A 20,907-nucleotide genomic window follows, 5' to 3' on the forward strand; every position below is an offset into this window, starting at 1 on the left:
CTGCACTAGTATCAATAATGGCAGTTCCTTATGTTGTGATGTGGATTCAATGTTTCCACTGTGTTGTGTAACAAAAATTGTATTTATGTGTAAATATTATATTTTGTATGCTGCAATGATTGCCTTCATTATGAGCATCCACATTAATTTGGATCAATGTAACTATATTAAATTGATCCTATTAATTCAGTATCATCGTTATTTCAAAGCCAGTACAATAACTTAACAAATATGATCCAAATAAATAATCTTTCACCCGTCTGAAAAGGAACTGGAACAGAAGTCATTTCTCTCATTGGCATTCAGCGGGCGTTTTTATTCTGACACCAACACAGGGGGATACTGGAATACAAAATGGCTGAGTTGCCTGGCTGTGTGACTGGTTTTTGTGATAGATTCAAGTCCAAAGAAAGACGATGAACATTTGAACAGTCGAGGAACAGAGGGAATCTGGCTGTAAATCCCAGTTTTGAAGAAGGCAATTACTGCAGTTTCACAATGGAGAGAGACCAAGGAGAATAAAAAAAAAAGACGACAGATAAAAAGAGAGCAGGAGGAAGATGAGAGTGAAACGGAGAAGGCTGCGCGGGTTCAGCCTCAACGTCTCGCTCTTTTGTGCTTGTACAGGACAGTCCTGCAAACGCCTCCGCACTGAGAAAACTCTCTCACACATCTCTTAAGATACCACACAAATGATCTGAATGACTACTTTGACATTATATTGTCTCCTTATGCTTCACGGTTCAGCACTAATGACCCTGCCGCTGCACTCAAGAAGAAATGGTGATAAGTGGAAACACAGCACATGTAATGGTAACATAGCACATGTCAAAGATTTATCCACCAAAGGAAGAAAAAAATATTTAAATTGCAAATAGAGAACTGAATATTAAATAATGCGAGGGCTTCATATTTCATAAAACCTTCATGCAGAGCAGAAAAAACCAGTGTGTGCATTGACTCGGCTGGAAAAATACACATATCCTACATTTGATTAGAGTTAGAAAAAAGTGGTTCAGACAAATATTGTTCTTCATATTTTTCTGGGTTTTAGAAGTGGAGTCATAGTGGCGATTCAATGGCCTGACTGGTTGACTACAATTCTAATCAAAATGTATGACAGTTAGACTGATGTTACCTGACGTTAAAACTTGACAAAACTGCACTTGTCTAGTTTGTTCAAATAGGTTTAAAGAGTTAAATACCAGTTTTTATGTTCAGGTCTCCAACACTCAGTCTCGATATAATGAATGATTATATATTCGAAAAGGGTCTGTTTACATTAATTTATCAATAAAACAGTTTAAAATATAACTTGTGTTGAAAAACCTATTTGAATCAAGAAGCAAACACTACACTTGGCATACATGTTTTGACTGACTGAGAAGGAGATTTGAGCGTAACTGTGATTAGATGGATTAAAATCTAAAATATCTGAGTCAAATATAAGACAATGTCAAAGATTGTGGTCATCTCAGAGACAAACTGAGCTCAGAGACAAACTGAGACCAGGAGAACTTTGGTTTGAGCCCAGTAAATGCGAGCAACCACTCAGCAATGACCTCTAGAGTTACTGTTAAACCAGACCCTGTATTTTAAGGCTTATGTATATGGGGAGATTTGCGAACACAAAATACCTTGACGGAGTCCATGCGCGGGCGCGGAGTGTACGCCAGTGGAGGAATGTTGAAGGAGTGGGGCACCAGGTACTCGTCGGCGTCCATCAGGTCCTCCAGCTCCTCCTCGTCCAGGAGGCTCTGGAAGAACTTGCTGTCGTTGGGGCTCGGCAGCTTCATGCGATCGTCGCCCTGAGAAAAGTAGAGTGTTAAAAATCTTTGGAAAGTAACATCAAATCTGTGTTACAAAGGATAGAAAATGATACGAATTTCATGCAAGAGCCGCTGTAAAAATTTCACTGGGGTGATTTATTGTATTAAATAATAATAACGTAATGATGTGATAAATAGATTAATATTTTTCTCACAATTTTTACATCTTAATTAGTGTTATATCTTCACATAATTTTTATTTCTATTAAAGAGCTTCAAACAAAGATTATTTCATTATTATTTTGACGGATCTGCTAATAATCAAAGATGAACTTCACTCTTTCTGTTGGAGTAATTTAAACCTAGCAACCGCAATTATTTTAAGGTACAATACACAACTAATGAAATGTGTCAGTTTATTCATCCAATAAGGAAAGTAAAATGTCATTTTTTTAAATGGACGTTATCATTATTCTACCAATGACCAATGAATTGGCAAAAAAGATATGCGAAAATGACAACAGAATATTGAACAACAGCAACGACTTCGAACTCTTTAAGACATTTAATCCAGATCTTGTTGGGACGTCATGAAGATTTACCAACCTGGATGACAAGGTATCTCTGGGGATCACGCGCCATTCGAGTGAACTCTGCCGCCAGCTCCTTGAACTTGGGTCGACTGTCTGCATCAATCATCCAGCCTGAAAAATGTGTGTGTGAATGTCAGTGTTTGATCAATACGAGGCTCCAAACAGATAGATAATGAAATTGAAACCCTTTAGCCAGTAGCCCTTGACTTGAAGTTTGACCATTTTAATTAGTTAAATATCAATTCATGTGGTAAAGCTGTTTTCCATCCTCAGTTTGTAATTCTCAGCAGTAAACAAAAGCCTCATCAACACCCATCCAGATCAATCTATTTCCTGACACTTAAAGATGGCTGCCGCATCGCCATTTCCTTCCACGATACAGAAATTAAGCTGGTCCTGCCGATACATGTGCTCAACCAATCACGAGTCAGTCTCAGCTGTCAACATGACTTTTCAAATAACTAATTAAAACCAAACTAGAGTGTGAACTACGCCACCTAAAATGACAGAAACCATCTTTAAGAAAAAAACAATTTGTGTACTTTGACTTGTTGGTTTGGTCCCATCGAACAACAACATGGAGGAGGAGGGATTTATAACCTATTAATACTGCTTTGGCTTCATTTTTGGGGAGCAGGCGTGTTGTCAATCTTCACATACGGTCAGTGACTTTGCAGCACTTGAAGATGGGTGGAAAGGAGCAGGATCTGCATTTCCTTATTGTTATTCCTCACACGTCAAGATCCCTGGCTTTGCACATCGTGTCACATGTGTGCCGTGCTCTTTTTTTTGTGCTATTTGCATAAAAAAAACATTCATTGTAATTTATCTTTTATATAAATCATTTAAGCCCGAAGTAACATACATCTTTCATTTTATGCACGTGCACATGTGTGAATAATCATCCACAATGAGAAGCATGTGACAACTCTGCAGGAGGCTACTTCCACAGCACGTCTACTTTGAACGTTGCAGGCATGTGAATACAAAATGAAGGTGCAACACATATGTATATATCCCTATAGCTAAGATTGCATGAATAAAGTATGAGTATGTTTTTGTTAAAACAAATTCACATTCTGACAGATGCTAATAAGCTTCCCACCTCTGAAGGTCTCAGAAGAGCCTCCATTTAAACCATTTTCCATCACATAAAACATCCCCATTTGTTCCATAATGAACAATTACAGATTTTTTTAATGACATTCTCTTTATTGTAATCACTTTTTCCAGTCTAAAGATAAACACTGTTTCAACACTAGGAAGGCCATATGGAGTAATGAGCTCCTCTGCCAATTTCTCTGTGAACACATCGTTGCGGCGCCAAAGCAATCATGTGATCTGGCCCCGAGCAGAGCCTGACGAGGTATCCGGGGAAATAAGACACAGAGATCCAAAGAGAGAGACGTGGCTCTACACAGGAGTACACACATACACGTCCACGCAGGGGGGGGATTTCATATGTAAAAATGAGCTTTTATCTTGTTGCTTCGCTTCTTGCCAATAGATAAATAAATAAAGTATGAAGAAGTCCATTTTCACAACATGTTCAGGGTGTGGATTTGGGTGGGTGAGCTCCGTACCATATGTTTAGCTGCGCAAAAAGAAAGGCAGGTAACAATGACCTCACCCGTCTGTGTGTGTGTGTGTGTGTGTGTGTGTGTGTGTGTGTGTGCATGTTTGCCAGGTTGGCGCAAGTTCAGGGTGTCAGTAAGGGGCCAAGGTGACAGTGAGGGCCAGAGGCTGGAGCTCGGAGAGTAGAGGACAAGGTCTGGGCCGCGTTGGCACCAAAAGTCTTTGTCCTGGCAGCAGCGGCCAGAGGTTACAACACCACCTGTGACCCCGGTGCCAGACAGCACGACACCAGGGACAGACCCATAAGGCCGTCATGTTGGTGGTGGGTGTCACAGCCAGCGAGAAAAATGAGCTGCTCATTATCTTCTAACATACGTCCTCGGAAACCTTCTTGAAGGATTTCTCACAATTTCAAATTCTGCTTTAAAATATTCATCTTTGACTCCACCTTTATAAAACAGCTGTGGCATTTTGAAAATCGCAATGAAAGCGTAATTGTTTTTTTCTGCTTTGACTAAAAAAAAACTGGCCTTCTACTCACCCCTGAAATCTACTGGCTTTTCTGCTGTCGACACAAAAACTGGAAACATGCCCAGCACTGTATAAACTACACTCATTTTTCTATCACTTATTTGTTGAGATGCACAGAAACTGACTTTTTGTGCTGCTGTTGTTATCAGTTATGTTACATTTTAAGTATCCCTGTGACTTTTGCCCACTCAGAGGCTCTATACCTACATTTGACCATGACCATGTAGACGTCGATGGTGCAGATGGGCGGCTGTGGAAGACGTTCTCCTTTCTCCAGCAGGTCTGGAATGTCTCGGGTAGAAATCCCATCATACGGCTTTCCTCCAAAGGTCATCAGCTCCCACATGGTTACCCCTAAAAAGAAAGAAAAAGGACATAGGGAGAGATACACATTAAAAACAGAGGTACAAAATAAGGTTTGAATGTTTGCATGTTCTCCCTGTGTCTGTGTGGGCTTTTTCCCCACAGTCCAAAGACATGAAGATTGGGGATTAGGTTGATTGATGATTGGAGACTCTACATTGACCGTAAGTATGAATGTGACTGTGAATGGCTGTTTATCTCTGTATGTTGACCCTGTGTTGGACTGGCGGCCTGTCCAGGGTGGACCCTGCCTCTCGCCCTATGCCAGTAGGGGCGGGCTGCAGGATAAGTGGTGAACAGATGGAAAAAGATGGATCAGTTAACTAGAGCGCAGGGAAAGGAAGAAGTAGATAAGATTAGGACAATCAAGGTGAGAGAAATCAGTGTAAAGAGAGTACAGACAGGCAGAGTTAGAGAGATAAAAAAGAAAGATGAAGAATGGCAGTATTTGACAGGAGAAAACTGGAGATAAAGCAGGAAGAATAAAATTGAGGAGAATAAAAAGACGAAACGCAAATAATGTGAGACCAGAAAAGAGATCAGAGGGGGGGGGGGGGTGCGGAGACAGAACTGAAGTGGAAGAGGAAGCGATGAGACAAAGCGTAAAGAAATGAGACGACTCAGAAGAGGACAGGAGACGAGTGGAGGAGAGAGAGAGAGGAACTAATCACAGTCTTGAAAGTCATCAGCCAGCCTGAACTTTCCTCAGCCCTAATCGTGTTAGTGTTAATGAGCTAATGAGCGGCGAGCAGAGTAAATGCACACAATAAGATGGAAGTATAATAGCCCGCGGTCATGGAGGACCACTGGGGACACGCACGCACTAAACCACACTGATACTTTTAATCAAACACGCATTATTCTCTTTGATACAACCCCATCTCTTTTTTCTTATTTAAGAGTCATTGGGAGACTTAAACAGGAAACTGTTCCTTGAAATATGGCGATGAGAATTACATAAGACGGAGGGATAATGGAGAAGAGTCCTTAGATTTAAATCTTGCTGACACGCTGATGGCTGCACAGACTCATTCTAACATTACGGGAGTTCAAGGAGTAAATCACCCGGTTTGCATTTTACAGTGATTGTTATTGCCACATGTTCAAGCAGTTGAGAAAGTAAGGGAATCATCACTCCCCTCTCATTGGGCAAAATCTGACATAAAGTCCAGGAGTAAATCACCCTGTTTGCCTTTGTTTGCACTGCTGCGGTTTGAACCAGCGGCACGTGAGCTCTGATGTTGCCTCGAGGAAACAATCTAGTTTTAGCCCTATGTGGTAATTCTAGTGACAATGTTCAATCAAACATGACCCCAACCAGTGCAAATTGCAGAACCAGTGATGAATCATTTATTCTCATTAAGCAGAACATGTTGACCATTCAACTTTCCACAATTCTTTCAATATGAACTTTGCTTGATGTCTGAGGACTGAACGTTGATAAAGCCATGGACGGTGTATTGGATTCATTTTTTTTCTTTCTCCTGAGCACTTATGATCTAATTCAGTTTCTCTTCAGTTGTTGGGGTGTTTAAAAGGCACCTGACATTTCTCACATAGGTTTCTGCTAAATGGATATAACGTGATGTCCTTTTAAATGGAAAATCACTCAAACAATATTTCCGGTCTGGCTCTTATATGAAACTATCATGGTCCTAATGGCTTTGTCCACTTTACTCGAGTTCACACAAGGAAGTTTGAAAGCTCACCGTAACTCCAGACGTCACTCTGATGAGTGAACTTCCTGTAATGGATGCACTCCAAGGCCATCCACTTGATGGGCATCTAGCAGAGAGAATCACAGAAAAGCATTACTATATATTATACACGTGCTACATTCACCCTTAAAAGCATTTTACAATAGTTTCTCTTATATATTTGTACATAAAAACAGATCAGGACACATGAGAGTTACATTGGATACTTTTGTTGACATCCAGTGAACTTTTTTGGCAGAAGTTACTGTATAAATCATGTTAAGTAGCAGAAATGAAACAGGGTGTGTGTATTTGAATAAGTCAAGCGGCAGGGTGGTCTGGGATGCGGCTTAACACAGTGATTAGATTTGAACGCCTGCTCTATTGATTACAGTGATGGAGGTGAAGGGAGGCGGATGTCGGAGGTTAGCGTGTGTCCGTCTTTCAATCAACTTTAATTGTTTTCCTCAGAGAGGGAGGCTTTAAAACAACAAACAACAGAAGAAGAGGATGAAGGAAAAATTAAAAGAGACTTTACGTCGGTGTAAGGAGAACCCCAAGGACGAATTTGTTTGATATGTTTACAAGGTTTTGAGATCTGGTCCAATAGAGCAGAAGAGTTTCTCACTAACTCCACTCAAACTGCAATTTGTGCTGAGTTAAGTTCCTCTCTCAGGACATAAAACCCGAATCAATGCTAAAGTCTATTGTTTGTTACTGTGGACGTTTTTCCAACATGTCAATGGTGTGGTCTGAAACAGTAATTCAGTAATATTGTATCACAGCGAGCAGCCAAACACCCAAAAACATCAACAGCAGATAACAAGGTCACTCACTGCAGCTTCAAATGAGCATCCAGGAAAATACCAGAGGAGCTGCCACTGTGCAAACTAACAATGGCCTCTAGCTACACTAATATCTAATACTAATCTCTAAAACATTTCCCAATAGTACTTTTGAATGTCTGATTCCACAACGGAATCTTAGTGTCAAGTCAGACCACAAAGAATGTCGAGGGTAAAGTCAAACTATCATGAGGATTTGAAAATACACTCGTAACATTAATCATTATTAAAATTCATAATATCACAAGAAGGCTACATGTTGTCCCTGTGGGGAATAACAGAGGATCATTGAGTTAGTGTTAAAATGAGGAATGTGGAGCATCTTGTTAAGTTATCCTTTAGTTTAAAAAATAATGATCTTTTGGTTCATCAGCAGCACATTATCACACGTATCAGGACTGTGAAAAGATTTCTTCAGTTTATTCTGAAGAATCTACAGAGAGTAGTGGTCGACTGTGAGGACCTAGTGGGTTAGATCCGCGTGCTGTTCAAAGAGGCTTCGCAGTTTCTGTGGAAACAATGAGATTGTTCAAGATTTTGGATCCATGAGGAGAGGAACTCTGGTGACCATGGTTTCTCTTTGCCTCTTACAGCCAAAAATTTTTCTTTCCTTTTTCTCCAAATGTCATGACTTTTTTCTCAATCACGACTCTATTCATATACTGTGATTCTTTTCTTATTAAATTGCCACTTCTGGTCATAATAATTTGACTTTTTTCTCATTAAATTACAACTTTATTCTTGTAATATCCTTCTCAATTATACATATATTAAGTTTAATTTTTCTTCTTCAATGTGGCCCTAATACTGAACAGAAAAAACAGTGCAGCCAAGAAATGGTTAAAGCTTCTTATGACTTTATAGATATAAGGGTTGCATAGAAATCCTATTTAGGAAAATCTCAAACATGGACTTTAATCAATGCATTAATGAAAATACTAAACTGTCCCAGTCAAAACATTGATACTTATTCAATCATGTCATTGTGTCACAGTTCATTGAGGCTCAACGAACCTCAGATGTAGACATGCATGTTATTTGTTGTTATTTGTGTTATTTTTCATCTGACAGTGTAAATAACTTGGTTACCTTTCCTCCATCAGCATTATATTCCTTCTCATTAACATCCAGCAGGCGAGTGAGGCCGAAGTCCGTGATCTTGATGTGGTTGGGAGATTTGACCAGGACATTGCGGGCTGCGAGATCCCTGTGGACCAGCCTACGCTCCTCCAGATACATCATCCCCTGCAACACACACACACACAGTCATTTTCCATTCTATTCATTTAATATACAATACATATATCTGCAGGCCTGAGCGAGCAGCAGTGTGCTGCAACCTGCACTCACATGCAAGTCTGACTCCTGTTCAACATCACCATCTGTCTTCATCATCATCATCATCATCACAATCATCACTATGATCACTACCACCTCCAAGACCCCATTAGAATTTTTTATAATTACTCGTGTCATCATCATTACCACCAGCACATTGTTATTTTCATGGTTATAATTCCCATCAATCAACAAGTAGACTGTGGAAAAGCCCTCGTTATTGCTAAATGCTTGGTGATGCAGTAACAGCTGCATCAACCCAGAGGCAGGTTTTCAATTAAAAACAGGACTCGCAGAAGAGCGGATTGTTGGAGGAACACATTTCATACAATACATTTACTGAACAATTAAGAAACCAGCCCTCCACTCTTTCTCCCTGTCCCTGCTTTAATTAATGATGATTATCTGCCTTGGAAAGAAAAAAAAAAGGCAAAAGACATTTCTCTGTAACATCAGCATCACATTCGCGTGAAGTTTCCACGCGATTAATCCACAATATTCATTTCCAGGGAAGGGTTCGCAATGTTTTCCCCCTCAAAGCCACTCAAAGCCATGGACGGTGTATTGGCATCAAACTGCAGCTGAACAAACAGACAGGGGTGAAAACATAACCTCCTTGGTGGAGGTAGTATTGCATCTGAGGATGTCGGGAAGTGGGAGGTGAGATCTGAAAAATAACTTGCGGCGACGCCTCTCAGAACTTAATCAATCGATACAATCTTGGCGGTAGAGTTTTGGATTAGTTGGAGGCAGGGGAATGACTCAGTTCTTTTTCCGATGGCAGAGAAAAAGAAATTTAAAAAGTCTGATCTTATAAAGAAAATTATATTTTACCAGCAGTGACCCTTTTTAAACAATTTCTTTCATTATTCAAAATATAGCAATCCCTATCACACATAAACACAGCCCCTTGCTCATATACTTGTACATATACCGCTAACAAAGTGGTGTCAGAGTTTGCATCACCACAGGATAAGACTGAAAAGTTCAGCGTGACACAATATGACAATAATAATCTCTGCATGTAAGTATAAAAGATTTTCATTTTGCATCTTGTGCTACACGTCAAGACTTGACCACCGTGCCTCACTGCAGGAGTGGACCTGCGGAGAAAGACAGATGAGGTGGGGGAAAAATGTAATTGGTCCAAAAATATCAGAAAGCACTTTGTTTGAAGTGTCAAGAGGACAGGAAAAAAACGAGGCCCTGTTTGAAACCATAACAAATTGGATTTAGCTGGGATCGGCCGCAGTGAAAAGAGGCTGGAGAGCTGAGGAGGAGTGGGGGGGGGGGGGGGGGTTCATGGGGTTGAGTGGCGACATTCTAAGAGGTGAGATTACTTTGGTAAAGCTATAATCACTCCGCCTCATTTGGCTCCCTACCCCGGAGTGAACATGTGGTTCTATCACACACCTGCACGTTAACACACAAAGTCACATGTAGATATGACTGCATGTGTATGTTTGTGTCTGTGTCTGTGTGTGTGTGTGTGTGTGTGTGTGTGTGTGTGTGTGTGTGTGTGTGTGTGTGTGTGTGTGTACATGTGATGGGCAATTGGAAAAAGGGGGCTCACAGCAGAACCAAGAAAAGATTATCCACGTCAAGCTGGTAGGGAATTTTCAACAAGAAATGAAAAGAAAGCGATTGTCCAAACCCTGATCAAATATTTTCCTCCTCCATTCCCAAATGAATCCATATATTTTAGTAAAACAAAGGCTTTATCGTCAATAACAGCACTGGAGGGAATGAGGTGAGGAGGTGGTCAGGATGATTGGGTTTTACAACCACCTAGAACACCCCTCCTTAAGTCCGCTGCCATAGTGGCACTATTTGGTGATGGGTGGTATCAGAGGGTGGGGCCAGGCAAGCTTTATGGTCGTTCAGGTTGGAGGACGTGTTGGGACTGGACTGGGCTACATCATAGTCGGAGATCCAGCCTGCAGACACGACTGATGAGTTACGACCTGATAATCAAACTAGGTTGCCGTCTCATTCCACTTCATTATCCAGTGTGACTCACTGGAAGGATGGATGGACAGAGATCGTGTTGCAAAACGCCACGGGCTTCTAACAAAGAGGGGCTGTCGGAGATGTGCTGAGGTGAGATGATTTACCGACAGCAAGTTCAATCAGTTCCTCGAGACGTTGATACACTGGGAGATGAGCAGCGGTGAAAAAGCTTCACTTCAGACAAAGACTTTCTGTGCTTCTTTGTTTTCATTTAGTTTTCTGCATGTGTTTATTAGTTTGACACTGACTAAACCACTGTATAAACAACAATGATGTTGGGGGATCCTCTCTGAGGGAGGCAGGACCCGAAGCTCTGAACAAAATGTTTCATCTGAGATTGATGGGATCAAGAAACCCGGTGAAGTGCACAGCAGGCAAAGAGCTCAAGTAGCCAGTAATTGACAGTTTACTCAACTGTTGCTCATGTTTGCTTGAATTTTTTTTTTATCTGGCTCAACAGTCACTCAGCTGCTGACCATTGTAAAATGGCACTTACTGGTATTCATGAACTCATGTGACAATATACAGAACTTTCCCTGTCAGTGACACAACAATGACCATGTGTTAAGAAAATAAAAGTACGTCCATCCATCCTTTATCTATACCGCTCTATACCCTTTGAGGGGTGGGGATACACCCTGGGCAGGGGCAAACAACCATTCACTCTCACATTAACATGTACAGACAATTTAGATTCTCCAATTAACCAAACCCCAATGTATATATCTATATTGCTTCAAATGTAGTGGCATAGGATACTGAACAAAATGTGGTCAGGCAATCGGTGAAATAGACATGAGGATGAAACAAACAAACAAAAGACAACAGAAATAAACATAAAGGGGCAGCAGTTTTGAAGATCTAAACCGTATCATCATGGATGCCACCCAATAGCTGAATGGCTACAGGTGCACACCACATGGTTGCACCGGCTTTGAGCAGCAGGTCCCTGGTCGACTCCTGACTGACCATTTACTGCATCATGCTCTCCCCTCCTCCCTCACCCTGTTTCCTGTCCTGTTTCGTGTTAACGCCAAAGAAACAACCTTTCTCCCCTTAATTCATCACCATCCCTGCACTGAGAACGCAGCCGACTGCAACTCCTGCAACACGGAGTCACTTTGGACATGTGATTACTGCAGAATCTTTGGACCTTCGGATTACATCAGCAACAAGTGTGAGCTGACTGAACACGAGCTCATTACACAAAACAGCATAACCTCGGACCAGTCATCATGCCGGGATAAAGAGAGTGACAGTGCGGCCTATGAGTTTAATTAATAGTGGGTAACTGATGCTCAGTGTGCTGCAATGTCACTTGATGTTCAAAGTCAGGGGGAGAATACATGGTAATCAGAGACAAAGAGGATGCCGACCAGCATTGAAACGCATCCAGTGATCCTGTATGATTTTCAGTCTTCTCTTCATTTTTGTTTTTGCTCTCTGAAGTCTCTTGCATTGCTCAGAGACATATACACAGAGGGAGGACTTGACAAGGATAAAGGTTGTGGTATGAGGTATCCCATGCTGGCCATTGCCTACGGCTCCCAAATCCTCGAGTCCACTTGTGTGTGTGCGAGTGTGTGTCATGCTTTACACTGCCAGGTTTCTGACAGATTCTTATTTGTACATAAATCGCGGCCGGTAATCTCCTCAATTTTCGAGACAATTAAGCAGTGGAGGGAGAATGGATGGCTTGGCAAGCCATGAATTTTAATTTGCCAGCACAATGACATTGAGTGGGGGAGGTGATGGAAGTGTGCAGTGTGGGAAGTGGCTGCAGACGTGCATTAGGAACAATCTATTGATTCTTTTTTTTTTGCAGTCATTTGCTGACCTCCCACGTGGACACGAAGAGAGCGACTCAACGCCATGAGGTTTGTAACTGCGGCAGATCTGGATGTGACGGGCGGAGAGATGCCGGCTGTAGAAGCTGCATTTCAGGTGAGTCTACCACCGGAGAAAATCCACGGGCTTCAGTCAGACTCTGATCTGATCGCACCTCCAGTTGAGGGCTGCTTTTCAAATCAGTGGGGATCAGGCCTGTGCTCTAAACCCGGCACATGAAGCTTTTACATGGAAATGTAAGCCATCGAGGAAAGAAACCTTCAATGTTATAGGAGCAGGAAAACCAAGGCTTCGATTCCCATCATTTCAGGAAAATACAATTGTAACTCAGTTCAAGGTGTGTTGTGCCAGCCCTAAATTTTCACAGTGTAAACAAGTTCTGCTTCTTTTTTTTTTAAATACATTGACTGAACTGCATGAACTGAATGTGACATTCCACTAGTGATAATGCTGTTTATAGGTTTGGTGTCTAACAACCTCGTCCATCTTGTATGTCTGATCAGACACTGCAGAAGTTGCTGTATCCTGCTAGAAAACAAACTGCATGTTTGTCAAAAGTAAAAAAAAATACAGGTAATAGGGTTATGTTGTTCACTGCCCTCTCAACCGTCAAGGGAATTACTGCTCCCCCAGAAAATATTCTGACCTCCCGTCTCGGTTATTTATGCTTATTTCATGGAGTCGTGCGAACAAAACCTGAGTGGACGGGATTGTCCTCAGATTTGTTTTGTGAAGACAGATTTGGCGGCGAATGGCAAAGGGCTGGAGATTAAATCAATAGGAGGAGAGTGAGGAGAGGTGGTGCCCATTTTTCAGCGACTGGCACTTCCCACTGTTGTTTATCGCGGCGAAGATAGAACACACACAGACATGAAGAGGGAGCTGTCAACGCACACGCACACACAGACACACAGACACAGACACACAGACACAGACACACACACACACACACACACACACACACACACACACACACACACACACACACAGAAATCTATAATCAAGTGATTCATCCTGATGCAATGTTATTCATGAGGAAACACTTCTAATGAGATTGAACATCCTACAGAGGCTCAATAAATCTCTTGTGTGAACTCTTTCTTTAGTGAGAGAGAGAGAGGAGAGAGAAACAGAGTGTTGGTCTGTGTACTGTATTACTCATGTTGTGGGGACCTAAATCTGTTTATACACTTACATTATGGTGAACTGTTTCTCATCGGGACAGAAGGCAAGTCCCCGAAACATAAATCACTGCACGTTTTGAGGTTATGATCAGGTTGGGCAAGCAGCAGTTATGGCTAAGGTGAGAGTTCGTCTCCAGGAAATGGGTGTGAATCAATGTAATGTCATGGAGACAGACTGAGACTCTCAGACTGTGGATTTGTGAAGGTCGTATTCTGAAGTGAAGGGGATCTCACGACTTTGGCATTATTAAAATCATATTTATTACACTCTATTATCTTACCTCACTTGCTCCTACTACTACTTATTAGTATTATTTGCAATGACCCTATTAGGAGGTTTATTATGTATTTTTTGGGTTGAGGTGTAGAGTGAGATGGCAGCGAGAGACTGACGCTCCACACGGAGGGTGGGGCTCTCTCCCTTTTTAGTGGACAAATTGACACATCTGACATGTGTAAACACCTAAGAGACCAAGGAGCACAACCGATGGCCGGTGGTGACCCGACACACAGAGTCTATAATCTATAACCTCTGCCTGCACATAAGTAAGTGAATCATACAATTAGCAATGAGAATGGACCTAGCTTTTAATAGTATCGAGCTAGGTAGCGTTCAGTTTGTCTTGTAACATTATTATTATCAGTTCTAGTGCAGTGCCGGATCTAAACCTGCCTGTATTGACTGGGATCTTTGTTTAGTCCGTGGTGATGCTGGTTGCAACTTTTCTTTCTAAAACTCTAAAAGTGACCTGCAGTAGTTCAGCCACAGCAAGTAAAGACCGACTGTGGGACTCGGTCCACAGAGGCCTGAAGCTGCACCAGCGCTGCCATTCAATTGTTTATTCAAAGTTCTGTGAAGCTCGACTCAGTATGCAGAACCCCAAACTGGAGAATCAATTGTTGTTACCGATGCCACGAACGCGCCAATTGTTGTGAAAACGCTGTCGTTTCGATCAGAAACAGTCCCAGCCGCCGCTGCCACAGAGCACTGGTCGCCTGTTTATTCAAAGTTTATTAAAATTGAAATGTTGGAAATGATTTGCCCGTCAACAACACACAAAGACCGAGATTCCTGGAATTATGAGATACAAAATTATTATAATGAAATTAACTAAATGAAATACATAAATACTATATTCACACTCATACATTGTCCCATGTTTATTTAGTATAGTATAGTTGTGTGGGAGCAGGTGGCTCTCTGTAAAAGTATCTGTCCCCTACTTCCGGTCTTCAGTGGTTTCAATCTTGATTGTTTCTATTCCCACAGATAAGCTTCCTGCAGTGTGTGTTGTTCAAGTGGGTGCACGTAAGACCAAAGTCAAAGTTTATCTCGTCATTAGTTAACATGAACACTGGGTTATTACTTTGCATTGAATAATAAAACTGTACATCTCCTTCCAAGTGTAGAATACTAGGCCCTGCAAAAAAAAAAAAAATGTAATTCATAAAATGCCTCTCATTCCTGTGAATTAGAGCCATTTAATTCTGAGCACTGAGCACTTAGCAGCAAGAAAACATGACTCGTCTCTGCTGTTTTTCTCTTTTATTACGCAGCCTCTCTGGCTCATTTTAACTGGGATGCCAGTATTTCTGGAGGGCACAGGATGTTTTCTGTGACTTGTCTCTTTTGTGTTTTCACATAGCGAATAATCATGCAGCTTTTTATTGGCGGTTCGCGACAACATTGCTGCATCTGCTTGACGTTAGCGCATGTTTATGTATGGTGGGGATATAAAAAGATTCCCGGTGGGCATGGTGGAGAAGAAGGTGAATCACTGTTTAAGGAATGAGGTGAAACAAATCAACGTGGAGGAGAAACGGAGGGGGAAAGGGGGAGAAGAGGAGGCGATAACACAATAATGATGAAAGCGGTGGGCTTTCATTTCATTTTGAGCTCCCATGTCATAATGAATTTAGAAAATGACATTAGGGAGCAGTTTGAAAATGAACAATTTGTCTGCTCTCAGACTGGGTTAGCTCGGTGTGAGGGGAAACCTTGTCCGTATACATTTATTCTCTCTGATGAACGCTCGGTGCAGATTCCCCCACCGTACCTGCAGCACAGAGGAGGGTTTGTGAGCACACCAACTGTCTCCTGAGTGTAACTCTGCTGTTACAATATGCAATCATCACTTTTAATTAATAATCAGATGGCAAACAGACCTGTACTGGTTATAGAAGAAGATAAGTGAAGATGGTTCCCATATTAAACAGCGTGTGCAACCTTGAATATGGTTATGAGCCGCTCTCAAAAATGCAGGGCTTCTTTCTGAATTGCATAGTGTGTTGGGATGAATGCATAATGCCAGACTATTGTGCCTTTGTCTTTACTCGAGTCTCTAGTAAAATGATTTGCGACCTTTGGGAGAATATTAGAATATTGTGAGAAATGCAATATTTGCTATAGTCTGACCTACGCCGACCCTGAAGAGGAAGCATTTTTCTATATCACGCAGAGCTGTGTTCGGAGCTCTTTGCCTGTACCTCGAAAAATCTGTATGTAAATATGATGCGCTGCTCAAAACGGGGAGGAAGTGCTGTGTGTCGAGTTATCACACACACAGACACACACAGACACACACACACTTGCCCAGACAATCTTTAACTGTGCACTAAGAATTCATGGATGCCTCTGAGCCATCAAGCTGAATCTTCATATGGAATTAAGTCTTACATCGTTCTCTATCACTGCTGCCTCTGCTTCAGATTAATAAAAGGGGTTAGAGAAACAATTCATATGCCAGATGTAGTCAAGCTGAGGTCTTTACTCACCAAGTGACCTATTATATCAATTCTCTGACCTGTGCCCTGATAGAGAAGTGAGGAGAAATACAGTGCTGTAATTGGAAATGATAAAAGATGAGTTTGCAGAAACAAAGGAGTGATTAAAAACCTTTAAACCACAGGAAACTTAATAAGAGACACTCAGTGGAGAAAACAATAACTGTGATAGCAATAATTCATATGCTTGCATAATAGACTGAGATATAAATTTGACTCAGTCAGACTAGTGCTGGCAGTTGATTTATTATTGTAAACAGAGCCAACACTTTAACAGCTTAAAGGAAGAGTTGGGAAGTTGTTTCATTTTTTATCTTATATGTGAAAGCCTCTTCACGTCGTCCCAATAGCCATCAACAAATAGAGTCGAATCGCCCCCGAAAAGGAAGAAAAGCACAGACGTCTGTGGCCGTCGCAGGACTGTAATAAACAACCAATCATTTCATTGGGGCCAAATTAAATAATTGGCCAGCCCACCACTAACCAACCTGCCTAACTGCACATGACCGGAGTCTTAAGCTGCAGAAGCAAGCGAGTCAATGGAAATTCGGCTGTTGTCAGGACGGGCACATTCATTTGTTTTGGGGCCATAGCGTTGACCTTTGACCTTGACTTTGAGTGCAGATGGGCAGTTGGCAGGATGTATCTGTTACAAGTGTAGCCTGCTCTTGCTATCTTTTCCAGGATCACCAACCCTAGCTTTGAATCAACAGACAGTTTCTGACGAAGAGCTGACTAGTCTCTCCCATTTCCAACCCCAAAACCAGCATAAGGACTCCAACATACAGGATGTTAACCCAGGAGGTTACGATTTTATTGGCGTTTCTCACTGTATCTCTGAACAGTAGTAAAAAGTTAAGTGGGACACACATGTGTGTTAAAACCTATCTCTCTATTTGGGAAACACATTTTTTCTGCAGTCATGTCAGACATCAACTCTACCAGCAGATCCTGTTCAAAGTTCAGATTATTTTACCAACATTACAGAGGGTAATGGCAGAGTGGATCTTTGTGACCCCATACAGATATATAACTGAATAATGTTTTTTAAAGAAATATATTAGGAGATGGTTTTTTTTAATGGTTTTCTATGTGGAACATGAGGGAGAAAGGGAGGCTAGTTCACGGGTTGCTGAGGGGCTGTCAAGCCGTCATCACTCTAAATGGGATTCAACCTCTTCGCTGTAACTGTCACTGTGGCAGCTGAGCAGGGAACGACCTCACTTGGCCACGGCTGTTGATTTTTTTAAGTTAACAACCCCTGCTGTCAGAGAATTCATATCTGCTGCCTCCGAACACTGGAGTCAGAATTGAATCCCAGTTCAGCTCATGAATATGAGCGGATGCTCCAGAATCCGACATAAATTCTGTGTTTCTTTCTCGTCAGTTTTGTAACTTTAATATACATTTATTTCTTACACCAAGGAAAGGAGGCGATCGTTGGCAGCACAACAATACTTGTGTAAAAATAAAAAGATATGAGAGACCGAGGCAGTAACCGTGTCAAATATTAATAATAATCCACAAAGAATCCATTCCTTATGACTTCTAAATTGAGTTTTACCTACAGTATATTACTTGGCTAGTAAATGACATGTTTTTATATATAAGCCTGTTATGCAGGTTAGGCATATATTTTGTGGACTAAAGCTTTTTAGCTATTAAGAGAAATTATATGCTTATTAACTCCTGAATACATAAGTCATGAATAGGATAATATAAATGGTAGTTTGAATAAAGTGAAAATAATAAAAAAATAAACCCGTGACAATAAACAAGAGGAAAGCATCCAGTGCCCTTTGCTTGGGAGAAGAGTTGAGCTAATATTTTTTGAAGCTTTCTTCCAGCTGGCTCCTATGAATGAATGTATGAAGAGAATCCTTTGACCTCACCAGCCCCAGAAGGAGGGACAGAGAGAAATGCTTAGGCAGAGACATGAATAGAGAACAATGGGACAGCAATGCAAATAAAGCAGATTTGCTGAAAACTGCTTTGGCTGAGAATTAACTGAAGCTTTACTTGTTTGCCCAAACGTTGGTAGCTTCAACATGAAGGAATATCCTGCATCGGAGAGATTCATAGTAAGCATGTGGCAGTTATGTACACTTGTGCATAGTGAATGTGACTGAACATTTTTAGAGGGACTCTTCTACCAGCTCAATATGAAGTCATTAATCCAGTGAGTTAAGTTTGCAAACACTTCCCCAGATGTCTGATATCATGAGGCATATGTTTGGCTTCAGTGTGATCAGGCTTGACTGAAGAACATGTTTCCATCTCACTTTGAAACAAACTGACAATAGGCAAACTGTCTGTGTGCTTTATGGATGTTGATTCTTGTATCCGCAACCAACCTATAACCATATCCACCAGTTGCAGATAAGAAAATGGTTTAGTTCTCCTAACTTCTTTTGAAAGATTAGAGGTTCAATTTTACATATTTGCAAAATGTTAGTATCAATTATTTATGGTTGTCTTCCATTATACCTTTGGATTTAGTGTGTAATGATACAGCCTGGTTTGTTTTCAAAACAAGCTTCCATTGGAGACAGACTCCCTTTCCCAATTTTAAAGTACATTTTCTAGGCTTTTTTTGCATTTGGGGGGGATGGAAAGAAACAGGACACATTGGGAGTGAGGTAAATGGTCTGGCCATCAGGGAGTCAAACCAGTGAAAGGCCAAATGTGATACTGGCCTTAATCATTCGGCTATTAGCTCGCCCCACTCTCCTTTTTAACATATTTCCGGTTTCACTGTCTCTTTCCTTGACCTGAAGGCACACAATAGATGTGCGCAGTTGTGCGTGTGTGTATATATTATGTTGTAATGAAAGCAGGAAGCCTAGAGGTTGCCAGAGTGATGACAGCATATCCTCTCCGTGCCTGGTCTGATGGGGTCCTGGTGGGATACGGTGTTCAGAGTAACACATTTAAGACCCAACACTCAGAGGACTTGTGGGAAGAAAGAGCAGACGTGCATCTGGGGAGGGCAGAAGAAACACAAACGCTCTGCAGAGATACATTCATCTCTCCCCTTGTTGACTGAATCATCTCACACCGATAGGTCAGAATGAAAGGCTAAACAAACGTGTGGAAAGGGGCTTGTTTCAACAACTCACTCTTCATCTTTTTTATGTCTTAGCTTCCACAGGGACATGAGTTCACTTAACCTTTAGTTAAGTTCAATTCAAAATCCCCGGGCTCCATTTCAAGTTTCAAAGCAAATAAAAAAGGAACAGAAAGATGCAGAATGTAGAGCAGTGTTAATTCAGAGCAGCAGACGGAGGGAAACGGGAACCATCCAGCAGCCACTTATGGCACAATAAAATCCTGTCAGTCTTGATGATGGGGACTTGGGGGCCTGCTTTTCGTGGCAATGAAAGAAAATCCATGGATATCACATTTACCTAAATTAAACTTTTAGCACAAACCTCTAAACCCAGTTTGTTTGCCACTGCGATAAATTAAGATATATAGTTTAGGAACCAGCTGCTTGCCTTGCCAATCCTTGCCAATTTTAATTTAGATAAAGCTTGATTTTTGCTCTCTATTAAAGTGATAAAAGACGATGAAGCTTAAGACTCCAGAGCTGTGAGGTGTGGACCTTTAAACTCAATATATTATATCATATCCTTGCATTTTTCTGTCACTCTGTTTTGTCTTTATTTTTCTTGCTCTTTAAAATATTACGATCTTTCTACCAAATGGCTTTTTGTGCTGCAGGTATGCTATCTGTTCCTCAGCCTGGAAGCTATCACATTGCATAGTGCTACACTCAGTTATCGCTAACCTGCATTGAACCTGGTTATCAGGCTGCAGGGCCTAACAACAAATTGAATGCACGTTACCAATACAAACGTATTGAATTATTTCCACATATTGCTGCTAAAACTTTAGATCCTTTATTGTTGCAGCGAAGAGAGACAACTACAAACATGAAAGAAAAGAGAGAAAACAGAAAGGTGTGCGAGTGAGTGCCTGTGTGACCCAGATTGCACGATCCTGCCTTTCTTCCTTTCTGTCAGTTTACCGACACCACGGAGTCACTACCACCGCCGCCCTGCCAGCACGCCGCTCTGCCAGGTCCCCGCAGGCACCTATGGGATCAGGTGGCAGATTCGTAACATACGCCAACAACATGACCTTGTCCTGGAAGGGCCCACTCCAGCCCAGTGATGGGGGCAACAGGGGCCAATGGGGTGAGTGGGAGTGGTGGAAGAATGAGACACCAGATGGATATGTTAATGTACTTGGCATGGTGTGATCTGCTGCTCTCCCTCTCTGTCTTGCTCTTTCTCTTTTTTTTTTCAGTCTGACTCTGTGACTCTGCCAACGAATACTCACACAGCGGCGAATACCATTCTCAAAGT

General features: G+C 41.5%; 1 protein-coding gene across 3 annotated transcripts in view; it reads right to left on the reverse strand.

Moving 5' to 3' along the window:
- Positions 1 to 20,907, reverse strand: part of LOC117754645 (receptor tyrosine-protein kinase erbB-4-like) — a 286,366-nt gene that overhangs the window by 10,768 nt on the left and 254,691 nt on the right. For all 3 annotated transcript variants that reach the window (XM_034573682.1, XM_034573681.1, XM_034573683.1), the window contains exons 21-25: positions 8,463 to 8,618; positions 6,541 to 6,616; positions 4,676 to 4,822; positions 2,376 to 2,473; positions 1,638 to 1,808 (exon numbers count right to left, since the gene is read on the reverse strand). In XM_034573682.1, the coding sequence (XP_034429573.1) occupies positions 1,638 to 1,808; positions 2,376 to 2,473; positions 4,676 to 4,822; positions 6,541 to 6,616; positions 8,463 to 8,618 (648 nt within the window). The remainder of the gene's footprint in view (positions 1 to 1,637; positions 1,809 to 2,375; positions 2,474 to 4,675; positions 4,823 to 6,540; positions 6,617 to 8,462; positions 8,619 to 20,907) is intronic.

This window comes from Hippoglossus hippoglossus, chromosome 21 (assembly GCF_009819705.1).
Source record: "Hippoglossus hippoglossus isolate fHipHip1 chromosome 21, fHipHip1.pri, whole genome shotgun sequence".
NCBI classification, from domain to species: domain Eukaryota; kingdom Metazoa; phylum Chordata; class Actinopteri; order Pleuronectiformes; family Pleuronectidae; genus Hippoglossus; species Hippoglossus hippoglossus.